We start from the raw sequence: 14,917 nt of genomic DNA, 5'->3' as shown, positions 1-14,917 counted from the left end.
AAATAATGAAGCTAGCTTTCTGACTACACTTGTTCTACATATCTAACTCTCACGTGTGCCTCTGACCACGGGAGAACAAACAGCTCCCAGACTACCTGTCAGGCCAGGCACTCATGATGGAAAGCAGAGCCAAAGAAATGAGCAGCAGGCAGGGCACCACCCAAGACTCACTGCCCAAGAGAAGCATACCACATCCCCCAAGGGTCCCTTTTTATCCCCTTATGTTAATTACACTTGCAACTGCCAACCAGGATGCAGGATGGTCCAAAGCTTCTAGACGGGCTGGCTAGCAGGCTACTGTCGGTCACTGCTCCTAACCCTCCCAACTGGAAACTACCAGCTGCAGGGATTCTTCCTTGATGAGCGTGTCTCAAGCCAGCAAGAAGCACTCCATTCTGTGATTGGCTACCTGCACCCCTTGGCCACTGAGGAGCAGATTACGCATTCCTTTCTCGAGCAAATTATGTCTTTTCCCACCAGCTGCAAAGAAGCAGTTGCAAACTAAGATGGATTCAGACTTGGGCCTAGATTTTATCTGTTCATGACACCGACACAGACCACTGTCACCTAGGTCAGCATTGTCTACACTCAAAGTGTGCTCCTAGGAGCCCTGAGAGCCCTTCAGGAACTCTGTAGTCATAAGTGGCTGCTGTCTATCTCCTACCCGGTCTTCGCATCCATCCGTCCCACCTCCCCTGTTCATGGCTCTCCTTCTTCATGTACCAGCTCTTCACCAGTGTTTGGCATTGGGCTAAGCATTGTACCACTCCATGCATGTGCCAGTACGCTGGGACTCTCTGAGACTCACCTGTAGGGCTCCCTGAGATGCCTTTTAGGAGTGTAAAGGGATCCAGAGACTGAAGAATTTGAGAACCTCTGGTCTGCACTAAGTGTCAGAGGCTCTCCAGGGCTTCAGACAAGGATCTTTCTCTGTCCTTTCTGGAGATGGAACTTGGGGCCATCCACATGCAAAACATGTACTTCACTGTCCCCAAACCCCAATATAGAGTTGATTGAGCATATCAAATAATTAAATAACATGCTAATGTCATTGTATTCTAATATATTCTAATAGCAGTCCTTGTGTGCTAATTTGTAAGTTAATGTATTCTAATAGCAGTAAGCATGCAGCATTTGTTTTCCCAACGTGTGAATCTTGGTTTTGGACATGCATTGTACCCATTGTGAAACAGCTTTCAACAGATGCTCCCAGCTGTTTCATGATGTATACAAAACAGCACCCCCAGAGTCAGCATTGTGGACACTTTTGCTTCATGAAGAGTATTTTGGTCTGCCCGGGAACCGGAGCAGCCGTCACAATCCTGAACCATCGGAAGCAAACAAAGTCCTGATGGTTTCCAAATTCTCAACAGCTGGTTGCAGATGACACTTGAAAAAAATAAAAATTGAAGGAAGGAAAAATATAATCTTTACCCCTGTTGCTTTTGGTGGTTGTTTCCACGACCCATGCAGCAACATGTCAAATCATAGTGGGTGCTTTGAAAAACAAACAACCTGAACAATGTTGGTCTTAGAAAATAGTACCCCACTCCAACAGTTTGAGCTGTAACGTATTGTGCAAGAGCAACATGAGTTGATGGTAGAGCTGGGGGGCAGAAATAGAGAGAAACCAAACAGAATGATGCCTCTTAGCACTGCCAGTTATAAGATTCTCAGTGTGGACATCCTGTAGATATCATGTGGCTCACGACCCCCATGAGCCACATGTTTCTTGCTTGTGGGTCATTCTTAAGGCAGCAAGATAGGTCCCTTGCTGTCTTTAGGTACATTGTGCCCTCTTGAGAGTGCAAGGAAAATTGGGTCATGCGCCATAACATTTTAGTGGCCAAACTAGTACAAGGAAGTACAATAAATGACATAGACAGGTTTGCTGCATGAGAAGTGCTTCTTCAAGTTCTCATTCCATTCTGGGGATCAAGGAGGAACACTCCTGCTGAAGGAAAAATCTGAAGTTGACCCTGCTTGACAAGCAGGAGGAGGGGCTTCCCAGCAGCTGTGACACACGTTCAGACCACTGAGAAAGGGAATTTACAGTTAAGCTCAAAATTCCCTGTTTTAACACACTAGCTATAGACCAAAAAAAAAAAAAAAATTGAAAGTGAAAGTGATTTGTGAGAGGCATTGCTTTCTGTGACATATTCACATATCCTTTCACATGCTGTTGCCTCTTACCTTTTTTAACACCCCCTTCCCTCCCATTGAGGTGATTTTGGTTCGTAGCCCAATCCTAATAAACTGTGTTCTGCAATCCTAAAAACACTTAAAAGAGGACTAAATCCCAGTGAATTCAGCTGGACCTTTCAGTAAACGTGGTTAGGAGTGTGGCTGCTTCTCAGTATGGTATTTCAGTGTTCTGTCTATCCTTCACAAAACCATGGGTCACCTTCTTCCCACACTATCAAAACTGTACTAAATAACTTGCTTTTAATCAGCACTCTTTTTGTCTCCTTCGAACTAGTGAATATTTCTGTTAGCATCTCTTACTCATATCAAAAGTGTCTGGAAGTTTTGTTTTTTTCTGTATTGTCTCAGAGTAATTATTTGCTACTGTACATTTTTCAAGCCTTATTTTGGAGAGAGCCAGTGGTGTTGCTGTACCAGTTTCACATAACCTTCTACGTAGAGTGTAGCTTGGGATTTTGGTATGGTTTCAAACGGGGTTGCCTTATTGCTTATGCACCTAATAATATACTTTTATACCAAAGGTTAAATTGATCTGGGCATCAGTTTTAAATTCTATCTTCAATGCTAAGGCTCAGCTTTGGAATGTAAGTATGATACCATTACCTGTGTGAAATAGACAGGAAACAAGTGTTACTATTAATACTATTTATCTCCTGTTGTATGAGAGACAAGCGAGGAAGCATCACACCAGCAAAGTCTTTTGTAGTGTATGCAGAAAAGAAAGTTTAAAAACAAGCTACAAACAACAATCAAAATAGGCAGCATTCTTCTTGTCATGGCTCCTTGACAAGTAAAGTGTTTTTAGCCTTTTGCTAAGGCTTATATATTATAGGTGTGCCCAATTGCTGGGCACTTCCTCATTTAGCAAATGACACTTCCTCCAAAGAGCTTAGAGTAGCATACATGGTGTTTTCCCTTCTTTCGTCATGATAATCCTTAACCAATCCTTGGTTACGCTGAGAGATGATTGGCCCAGGATTACCAGTGAGCTTCATAGCTCAGTGGGGATTTGAACCCTGGTTTCACTGGTTTTAGTCTGACATTCTAGGGAAACATAGGAAGTTGCTTTTTTGCTGGGTCAGACCACTGATCCATCTACCACATAATTGTTTACACTGACTAGCAACAGGTTTCTAGGCTTTCAGACAGAGCTGAAAAAGACCCCTATCCAGAGATATCAGGGATTAAATCCTTGACCTTCAGCATGGAGATTAGGTGTGCTACTGACCTATGGCACTTCACTGAGCGACTAAGGGCGCAATCCTAACCCCTTATGTCAGTGCTTTCCAGCACTGACATAAGGGCAATGTAGCTCTGAGGTAAGGGAACAAACATTCCCTTACTTTGAGTGACACCCAACTGCAGGATGCAGCACAAGTCCCAATGGCACAGCTATGCCAATGCTAGAAAGTACTGACATAAAGGGTTAGGATTGCGCCTTAAGTGGCAAGTATTAAGTGGCAATAGTAGTACAGGTCTGTCCTCCTTATCCACAGATTCGAGACCAGCAGATTTAACTCATAGCAGGTTCCAAACCTGCGGTGAAGGACCAGACTTGAGCTTCCAGACGTGTCTAGAGAAATGATCACATGACCTTGCCTGTGGAATGCCTTTGTCAGGCATCCTAATAGGTGATTCCACCACTGATTTGTTGTCTGCTTTGCCCTTCCCCCTTTAGACAGACTTGACGCCTTTTTTAAAAAGCGCCTCTTGTACATTTGAGCAAGCCAATAGATTTTTATCTTTTGATTGTGTTTAAGAAAATTAAATAAAACACATGCACATTCACTCACACTGTTGCAGTACTACTCTAGTGAAGGGGCTTTGTGATGCTGTAGGCACCAGCTAATCAGTGCTGTGCACAGTTGACTTCTGTTGAAAAGTAAGAGAACTGGTTTTCTCTGAACTTAACCCTGGAAAGAAACAGGTATGTCTGACAGAAACCAGGTCAGAAAAAACCAAGGATGTACTGATCCACCGTGGTGAGTCACGAGTCGAGTTCCAAGTTCCCACCCCCTTTGACTTGACTCATGCATGCTTCTTAATGGGTGACCTTTGTGACTTGACCAGAGCCTTTTTGAGACTCTGTTTGACTCAAGCCAGAGTCTTTTCAATAAATGAGTTGGATGCAACTCCACAGAGAAGCTGCAGCTGCTAGAAGTGTGTGTGTGTCAGAGCTCGCATTTAACACTCCCCTGACGTCCCCATCCTATCTGTAAATGAAAGTTCTACTGTTCTTTGAGTGAGTGCAGCAGTGCAGAAAGCACCAATCAGTTCCTTATGAACCCCAGTGACAAACCCACCCCCATTTGCAACTCCTGATTCCACCCTCAGAAGGAGCACTGAGCATAGATGAACCTATGGGGAGGGAGGAGGCATCCCAGTTCAGCAAGGTGGGAGGGGATGGAGTGCAAGAGAGGGGACAGAAACAGCGGGCGGGCGGGCAGGCATGTCGCCTGCAGCAACTGGGAGTAAGTAACTCAAGTTTCCTAATCTCTACTTTTTCCTGAGAAAAATTCCCGAATCCTGAGTTCCTTCTGGTTTCAAAACACATGTATCCCAAGTCTGTCCCAGTCTGGGAAACATGTGCTTGTTGACTCGAGTCAAAGTCTTATGAGTCAAGTCACCCATCCCTGGAAAAAACATGGCTTCCAGAATTTTGCAGTTCCTTTCTTAATGTACATTTGTCCACCATACATGTAACTGCATTTATACAGATAGCTTTTCACTTTCTTTACCTCTTTGTCGTCTACTGCACTGTTGATATTTAGATTGAAAGCTCCTCTAAAAAAAGGCTTTTCCCTTAAACTGCTCCGTAAAGTCAGCAAAAAATTTAGTCCTTTTTTTGTGAGTCAGATTTTTCAGTTTATAAAGGTTGTGTTAATCCCCTGAAAAATTCTGCATCTGAATGAATACCCCACTTGGAAATATTTCACTGTAAACATACATTTAATTTCTTCTCTGTAATTTACTAGCTATCAGCCTGGGAGACCCAAATGCTTTACTCGGACACACATGGTCTTCCTTTTCCCCAATCAACTAAAACCATCTGGCAACAAGCATTTACAAAAATGAATGGTTTACAGCAGAAAAGTTGCAAAAAAGAAAAAATGAATAATGTTTTCTGAAAGACTCTTTATTATTTAAAGTGAATATAAATAGAATGCATTACCACATACTACGTAGAATTCTGTACCACCCAGAACCTTTTTGTTCTTCCACTCTCAATGAAGATTCAAGATTCCTGTGTTAGTCCTAAAGGCAAACTTCACATTGATTCAAGCAATGTCTATTATAGGACAAATTCTGTTGACAGGGTAAGTTTTGAGTAACTCAGAACTCTTCTGTGCTTAAAGGAAAAAAAAAATCTGACTCCTGCTTGGAAAAACAGTTGTATGTGACTTGAAAACTTGCAACCCTACCCTACTGATACCCTACGGAAACATATACTGGAGAAGTTTTTGGGTTTGTTTGTTTGTTTTAAAAGGGGAAAGGAAGGTTCAAAGTAGCAGGAATGGTAGATCTGCCCCAATTCAGGAGGCAGATCTACTCGGGCCACTCCTACTGCACGTACACTAAGGGCACAATCCTAACCAGGTCTACTCAGAAGTAAGTCCTATTTTGTTCAACGGGACTTTACTTTTAGGAAAGTGTGGTTAGGACTGCAGCCTAAGACAATATATTTCACACCATGAAAGTGCCTGAAATGTATTTTGAACTGTTGCTAACCTACAGTAGGGATCGTTATGTTTTTCTAGTATATCTTTAACCAAAAGATTAAACCCCCTCCTGGCTTTTAAATCAGTAGAACATCAGCAGTTGTGGTAAATGGATTCAAACAGAAGTTGCAGTGTGCAGTAGTGAAGAGGGGGGGCTTGAGCCTTGTTCTCAAAATTGGGATATTACTCATGCATCCCTATTTTCATTTCTGAATGTAGGAGGTATGCCCTGGAGGATCACCAGGCGAAATGAGCATGTGAACCAGCTCTTTACTACCTCCTTTACTTGCTCCTCTGCTTGTGGTGTGCTACAGCAACTACAGCTTATTAAAATAAGCTGAATTGTGAGTTGGTGCATCGGTTTAGACTAAATGGTGTTTGTGCTCTTTCTATCCATCCAGTTCTGAAGCTGCGCAGTTAACCTTGAAGCAAGTCCCACTGAACTCAGTGGAACTTGCTTCTGAGCAAACATCCAAAGGGTTGGGCAGGGGTTTATGGCCCAATCTTATGGTCTGTTTTGCGAGAGTGGGATGAGCATACCGCTGCCAGACCAGTCTGAGTCACTGGTGCAAGGTGTTGCAACATTGAAGCCCTATTGCCGCAGGCCCCGGGCTGTGTCAGCCTTAGTACGTTGGTGGTGGGAAGAACGGGGAAGTTTCTGGGGAGGGAAGGGTTGGTGACATGTGCCAGGATCCTATCCTAAAAGCCCACCTCAGAATGCTCCCTTGCACTCCTTGGACTTTTTCAGCAAAATGAGGAGACCCATAGGTGACCTGTAGGCTATGCAAAGGTAAGTGAAAAAGGTTTTTACTTACCTCCGGTTTGCCCTCAGGTAATCTCCCCATCATAGCATGTAGTGCGTGCCTTTTTGGTGCGACTCCATGTTGTAGCATGGCAGGGGCTAGGATTGGGCTGTTAGCTTTATGATTTGCATTTATTTTATAGTAGTACTCTCAGAACCAGGTTACAGGGATATCAAGTGTTCTGCATGCACACAGTAGCTTCCTGAACTGATTAACTGTGTAAAAGTCCTCTGGCCATCCAAAATGTAATGACTTTTTCAGCTAATCACTTACAGGCTCAGGTGTGGCATTAATGATTGACAAGGCTGTTGTCATTTGTGTGGCAAACTAAGGTGGACCGCAAAGCAGCAAAAAGAGTCCACCGGCTTTGTGGGTTTTTGTAAAGAGAGGACACCGTTATCCTTGTTTGTAAGAGCATATATACCGCCGTTCTCCCACAGGAACCAACAACAAACACTAATTATAAAACAGTGAGGACAAATTCAAGTCAGGAAAAAGAAAGCTGACATATTTTGCCTCCAAGCAAGCATCGCTGTTGCTTTCAATTCCACTTGCAATCTTTATAAGATAGAGAAAATGAAACAATCACACAAGCTGAGATGGCCCTGCGAAACATAGTCAGTAACAGATTCGTCTTTAGAAACTATACTGTTAACATCTCACAGAAGAACAGGCACTGGAGAAGCATTCCCCCCTCTCTTCCTGTGGAAGTGGAGTGCTGATGTCACCTGCCAAAGTACTTCAGCTGCCATGGCTTCTTCTGGCTGGCTCTAGTCCTCTTTCTTCTCCTCATCACCTACTTGCAACTTGCAGGACGGAAGAAGGAACTGCGGAGTGCAGCAGAAAGTAAAATTGTTGTGGTCTGGCCCATTACTAGAGGTTTGTTTCCGATGAGTGAAATAGGATTCAGCGTAAATCTGACTTCAGTAATATTCCCTTCTTCACAATAAGCATACTACTTCTGAGTAAAATGCCGCCATTTTGAAACACTTCTACCCATTACTCTAGTCCAGTGTTTCCCAAACTGTGGGTCACAACCCACTGGTTGTTTGTGACCTGATTTGCAGTGTGTCACAACATGATGCTCGATGTCATTCTGCAAAGCATTCCTAGGCCACTTCCAGTACCCAGGACCTGTTCCATTGGCCGCTGCAGGCCTCAAAGCCTTGAGGAAGCAAACTGAAGTGACTTCCAGTTTGCATTTGCAGTTTACTTCAAGGTTGTTTTCTTGGGCATTCTGGGGTCTGTGGAGGCCAACGGAGTGGGTTGTGGGCCTGGTGCAACCTGGAAGCAGCTTCCTGAAGCTCCTAGAAATGCTTTGTAGTGTGACACTGAGCATTGTGTTGTGACTTACTATGGAGGATAAGGTGGATCATGGTTTGGGAACTGATGCTCTAGTCCAGTGGTTCTCAAGCTTTATAGCCCAGGACCACTTTTTAGAATGACAATCTTTTAGGACCCACTGGAATTGATGTCATTAACTTGGAAGTGATGTCATGGCCATCATCAAGCAGGAAAAATATATACAATCCTAGGCTACAATCCTGTTCACACTTACCCAGGAGCAAGCCCCATTGACTATCATTGCTAAAAGCATATACATTGTAGCCTGTTAAAAGTACAGATCTCCCCAAATGCAGTCACGTACCATTGTGGCATCAAGTCTCACAAACTAAAAATACAATACTGTAATTAATGGAGACCCACATGAAATTGGCTCGTGACCAACCTAGTAGGTCCCGACCCACAGTGCTCTGGTCGGTATATTCACAGCTGTACATGCTGTTCTTTCTTCCATCCTAGGCCTGGTCTCTGCCTTGTCAAAAAGCAGGGAGGAGGAGGAAGCCAACCAGAGGAGCCCCAGAAAGAAAGCTGGAAAGGGAGAAAACACACAAGATGGGTGGGGAAAAGCACCAAAGAAATGCCCATCTAGCTGAGGCATCTAATGTAATGCTGTTCATGTTTTGTGGTGTCATGGTTAGATGGGAAGGAGAATGTTATCATGGAGGTGGTTCACATACATTAGCTGCATCTTAATTCTAAAGTGGTTATTGAAACTATTACACCACATTTGGATACTTGGTTCTCTTTTGGTAAACTTGCAGCTAGATCATGTACAGAATAAGGAAGAATGTTGATTGGAGGACTGGGTGTGGAGGGGAGATTGAGAAGATGATTTCTTTTTGGTATTGCATACAGTCTTCAGAGGCAACTAAATTCAAGTTCCCAAAGGATCTCCCTAGTTGGAACTGTGGGTGACCATCGTGCTTGGTGATCAAAGAAGCATGACTTTGTGGGTTATGCTTCACAGAAGCATGGGACTACAGGGACATCATGAAGAGCCCCTGGGCTGCAAAATTTACAACTACAGAGGAATATTTTTCTGTAATAGTTTTTGAATTGTTTGGTTAACTTAGCAATACGTTGTTCTGGCCAATAAATTGATCGTGCTACAGAATGATAGTATTCGGTGGGTGAAAGAGACCGTATACAGTCAGATACAGAATTTTGTGTAAGATTTAATGATGGTTTTTAATGACGCAAAAATACTAATGAGTTATGCACATTAAAAATGTCAAAAATTGTAGGGACTCTGCTCAGAATGTTGTAAAGAAAAGTTGAGAAAATGCTAATTATTTCAAAAGAAGTGTGCCTTTTCTGTATTTGCCCTGAAAGTAAACCCTGTTCTTTTATGTTTGTGGGGGCAGGCCACATTGGTGTGGGAATGGTGCTCTAGATTGTTGAATGCATTTGTCATTCTATCAGTGAGTAAATATTGAGGCCAGTGACAAAGCCATGCACTGTATGTATCAAAGATCCAGCTAATAAATTAAGGCACCATGCCTCAAGTTGTTGTGTGGGTTTGCAAAAACTGAGTTATTGGGAAATAAAGCATTAGTAGACCATGTAGTTGCATTTGAAACAGCTGAGATGAGTCAGTTGTCCAATACTTTTTTTCCCCTTTAACCAAATAATCCTTTTTAATTTAATGGACAAAGATGTGAGATAGCATTGCATCATTATCAGCAAAGGACATAATCACTGTTTTACCCCTTATTAACATTGACCTAGTCTTGTTCACATGGACTTTGTACCCTGGTTTCACAGAGTACCTAGAACACAGAAACCTTAGCAAAATGTACCTTAGGTGTGTCTCCTGCTGTTCCAAGCAGTTTGTGTGAATACTGGTCACTTTTAGGCAAGTAATTCATGTTGTACATTTAATGTGAAGCAGAAGCCAAGCATTGTAACATTTGACCTTAAAATAGGGTCAAAGGTTACATTTCTTTCTCAAAAATGGTTTTGCAAATCTTTTTCAGAGCTGATAGACACACACCTTAGCTGGATACAAAACATTATATGAAACAGAATGAGAGTGGTTTTTTGATCCAAGCACTCAAAGTCTAAGGTAATTGCTATTTTCCTGACTTTTGTCTAGCTGCAGATTTTTTTTAACCTTTATTTGATTTTGGGGTTCTGTAAATGTCATTTGGGTTTTGCTCAGTTGAAAGGCTAATTATAGTACACAACTTTAGAATATTTGGTGGGTAGGTAAGATGCACCAAAGTGGGGAAGGGGAGCGCACACATGTCTTTAAAATCATTGAAGGTTATCAGTGGTAGCTGTTCTTATTCTAAAATCAGTGGGCTCTACAGTTTGCCTGGTATTTCAAACACTAAAATTTCCACAAAAGTGAAAATATTCCTCACCCCCCCCCCCCCCCAAAAAAAAATAACTTTGCTATTGGGCCTCTTTTCTGCAGCTGATCCTTTAATGCATGTGCTGAACTCATTTTGTGTGCAAAAACTTCTGCTAATTTTTGAGAGAAGCCTGTGCCTGGAACAAATATTGTACTGCAAATGCAGGGTTTTCTTATCTGCTGCAATTTTCAGCGAGAATAATGTAGTCTGTAAAGGAGATTAATTTTGGTTCTTTTGCCAAGGAGGTGGTAGTTCCCAAACTGTGAGCTGTGGAAACCAGCCAGGGGAGCTGTGGAATACTCGCAAAAAAAAACCTGACGCCCTATACAATGGATAGGTTTGGAGTCCTAGCAGGAGCTGTGGCCAATGGCCCAGTAGATCAAGGAAGCCACCAGTCAAAAAAGTTTGGAGACCACTGGATTAGGTACTTAACCCACGTTATCCTGTGTTGGCCAGCCATTTTTGTTGCAAGTGCAGCACACATTGACAAGCCCATGTTCAATGTTCACCACTGCTTCATTTTGTGCAGGTTCATCCAAAGTCCTCATCTAATATTTATAGATATTCAAAATATCTGTGTTGTGGGTGCCACTGCTGCAATGCCTTCCCCTACTTCTCTGGTAATATCCCAGGAATTTACTTCATGTGCCAGCGGGGCAACCACGTGAAGTAACTCAGTTGTTGCTGTCACGTGTACTCTGACACTCAGTTTCTGGTTTATGGTGAAATTATGGTTTGTATGTGTTGTGGTAGGGTGTGTGTAGGAGTCTCCAGCAGAGCGAAAAACAAACGGCAGCACAACAGAAACTCGAGGCTGATGTCCAAGGCAATCTCTCAGAAGGCAAAGAAGCACTTGACACGAGAGTTAGGTTCCATCACCAAGACATATTATATACAAGGATATTTATAGCAACACTGGTCAGTCATACAGCAACACACATTACGGCATCCTGATTCCTATTTCCCCAGCTCACACTCACCACCCTACACGCTCACCCTCACTCACCGTTGAGTGTTTGTCTGCGGCCTTGTTATATGCACAAGGCATACCCACAATCAGCTGCACAGAGTCAGCAATCAGGAACAGCTGCTACTTGTTACTAGCTACAAACAGTCTATTCACCACATCATTTGTTGCATTCCCTCCTGTGCACAGGACCTGAGTGATTTCCTGGGTTCAGACCTCAACAGTCTGCATTAACCATAGTTGCACTGGTGCATATGCAATGCAAAACCCATGCTTAACCCATATTTGCCCACACATCTTACAGATAGCACCTATATATTGCGTGTGTACACCCACGGGCACAGATGGGTTTTAATGAGGAGGAGAGGGGCGCAGAATTATTAATTATTAACAGTATTTATATACCGCTTTTCAACTAAAAAGTTCACAAGAAAGGTAAGGAGAGGGAATGCTCATTCACAAGGTTGGCTTTCCATTTCTAGTGGCACCATAGTTTGTATGGAGTCACAGCTGCATCTACAATGTACCAGGTGGACACCAGGAGCTATTTAAATAACAGGTTTCTGTAATCTAAAGTTCACAGTGTGTGCTTATCATCCACATAGCAAGGTCTGTTTTGTAATTGGTTTCTCATTAAGTTGATTGGTGTTCTGTACCTTGACTATGCTGGGTTTATTAGTTGTGTGTCTTTTTCATTTGCATTCAAAGCACCAAGTGTTGGAAAATGAGGTTGCATATGTACTATAGATTCTGGGAGTTATATTCATAATTGCTATTCAGAAAATATTGAGATAAGTGAAGGGAATTAAGATGTCATTCAGAATTCAGGTTGATTGAATTTGCTCTTCTCAGTCAGATTGTTATGAAAGAAAATTGTGCCCAATTATTTGAGATATTAATTAAACTTAAAGAGAGAGAGGGGGTGGAGCTTGTTTATCCACAGATTTTATATCCATGAATCTGACTCAATATGGGTCTCCTGGACTGCGTTGAGCCGGACTTGGCTTAACCTGAACCCTCTGAAGGCTACCGGAGCTGTGCTCTGGTCACTTCCAGAGGGTTTTTTGAAGCCCTCAGCAGATGTGTGCATCCGCCTGCGGTGTCTGCAGGCTTCAGAATGGCAAAAAAAAAAGCTGAAAAATGCCACTTCTGGTTTATGGAAGCCCCTCCAGCAGCTTCCCCAGGCCTCAAAATGCCTCATAAGGCATAAAAATATCACTTCCTGTTTCCCTCCAGAAACCTTAAGTAATGTTTTCTTGGCCGTTCTGAATCCCACAGAAGACATGGGTGGACACGTGCAGCCTCTGCGGGCTTCAGAAAACCCTACAGTGGTGACCAGAACACAGCTCTGGTCACCTTTGGATGGTTTGAAGGGTCTGAAACGGCTGAAACCGTTATTCGTGGTTTTCTGTATTGGCGTGGGTTCAAGAACAGATCCCTCATGGGCTACGAAGGACCCCCCCTCTCTCAATGCGTGATATTAAAAAAATATATAGACTATTCCTCATTACAGTAAGGGAGTAGGATAAAAAAAGATATATTGACATGTTGATGCTTTCAAATGAAAAACATAAACTTGAGAATTGCACACAACTTATTACTAAGAAGGAAAGCCCCTAGCAATTTTAGCCTGCAAAGTGTGTGCTAGTGTTATATGCAAATCAGAAGAAACAGTTATTTTTAAATTTGTTTTATCATGTTTGGCACAGAGAGGTAGAAGCAAGCCTGTTTGCCTGACCTGTAGCGTGATATGTCTTTCAATAAACACAAGTTGCTGCAGGGGAGAGAAGGTGAGGGCTATGGTCTTCATGCCCTGCTGGTAGACCTCCTTTGTCTATGGTTGGCCACTGTGGGAAACAGAATGCTGGACTTGATGGGCTTTTGGCCTGATCCAGCAGATTCTTCTGATCAGGGCACAATCCTAAACAACTTTCCAGCAGCGAGGTAAGGGCAATGCAGCTCTGTGGTAAGGGAACAAATATTCCCTTACTTTGAGGAGGCCTCTGTGACTACCCACCCAACTGCAAAATGCAGCAAATGCTATGTCAGAGCTGGAAAGTTGGTTAGGACTTGGGCCTCAGTCACTTAACTGGGACGGAGCACAGGGCCAAGAAATCAAATGACTTTTGCAGCCCTGTCCAGGCCAAATTCATGCAACCGAATTGGTGAAGTACAAATGAACTGTGCAGCATTCCACGTCTGCTGAAGTGGTGACATGACTGCTTCAGAGAATGCTTTATTATTGCACCTCGAGACATACATACCATTTCACTGCAAAGATATTGAAAATGGTAGAAGTGTGTGGTGGCTTACCAAACGTGGGCTATGTTGCTAGTTTTGCACACGCCACAGTAAAAATGGCAGAATTTAAGGGCCTGGTGAATGTGTAATGCATTAACTATAACCACATGTATGGTACACCACTTGGGTTGTGTGAATTTGCCTGTACTGTGGAAAACAAGCTGTTCTTATGTGTTCACTCTCTGTCAGTGTCTGCTGCCCACAATAGTGTAATCCTATGTACACAGCACTCTCCTTTATCTAAACCTCTGATTATCTTAATCTGTTGGAAGTCTTCCCAGCCATTTGGCTAAATGAGGGTACATTTTTATTAGATATTTACAAGAATCAAAGCACAGTATTCAGGCCTCAGGAATTTTTGGACTCTTCACCACCATTCCCCCCCCCCCCCATTGCAGAGACAGAATGAGTCATAATAAGCTCTAGATATCTGCTGTGCAATCATCAAAAGTACGTAAAAGTATATGTGAATTGGAAAAAGTGAATACAGGAACAGTTGCTTATTCTTTCATGTGATGGGGGGGAGAGACAGAGGAATGACCGTTACGAACATATAACAGGTTTAAAAACCTGTGTGTGTTTTTTTTTGCTTTGCACAGCACTTACTTGACTAGCAGAGGTAGGGCACAATCCTAACCAACTTTCCAGTGCTGGCATAGCTGTGCCAGTGTGGCACATGTTGCATCCGGAAGTTGGGGGGGGCAGTCATGGAGGCCTCCTCAAGGTAAGGCAATGTTTGTTTCCTTACCTCAGAGTTGCATTGCCCTTACCTCAGTGCTGGAAAGTTGGTTAGGATTGTTATTTTATTATAATTAGTTTCAGCACTATTTGATGTTGTCACTTCAGGGTGCTTCCATGTGTCAAGTGAGCTGACTTAGAGCCTGACTTGCCGTGGGACACTGTGAAAGACATTGATGGGCAGCCCAGTCCTGTTCAGTGTTGGCGCAGCGGGGCTGCATGGCCTACACGAATTCCAGCAATGAACTGGGGCAGGCTGGAAGGCTCCTCAGGATAAGAGAACATTTGTTCCCTTATCCCGTGTAAGGCCCCAGCCTGCCTGATGGGGCTACTTGGAGCTGTGCCAGCGAAATCACTGGTCCAAGTAGCCCCATGTAGCACTTTCAGGCTTGGGACAAGGGTTAGGTATGGTGGCGACCTGCTCTGCTGTTCCCATCCCCTCCCGGGCCTGAACAGCCCTCCCCCTGCCTCGAAGCATCCTTC

At 43.2% G+C, this 14,917-nt stretch overlaps 1 protein-coding gene across 1 annotated transcript in view; it reads left to right on the top strand.

Annotated features, from left to right (window-relative positions):
- NFATC2 (nuclear factor of activated T cells 2) overlaps nt 1-10,123 on the top strand; it is a 139,427-nt gene extending 129,304 nt beyond the window's left edge. The window contains exon 10 of the mRNA XM_066624149.1: nt 10,048-10,123. Coding sequence (XP_066480246.1) covers nt 10,048-10,091 — 44 coding nt within the window. The 3' untranslated portion in view covers nt 10,092-10,123. The remainder of the gene's footprint in view (nt 1-10,047) is intronic.
- Nucleotides 10,124-14,917: the final 4,794 nt, after the last annotated feature.

This window comes from Tiliqua scincoides, chromosome 4 (assembly GCF_035046505.1).
Source record: "Tiliqua scincoides isolate rTilSci1 chromosome 4, rTilSci1.hap2, whole genome shotgun sequence".
NCBI classification, from domain to species: domain Eukaryota; kingdom Metazoa; phylum Chordata; class Lepidosauria; order Squamata; family Scincidae; genus Tiliqua; species Tiliqua scincoides.
This window is presented reverse-complemented; position numbering and strand designations above follow the sequence as displayed.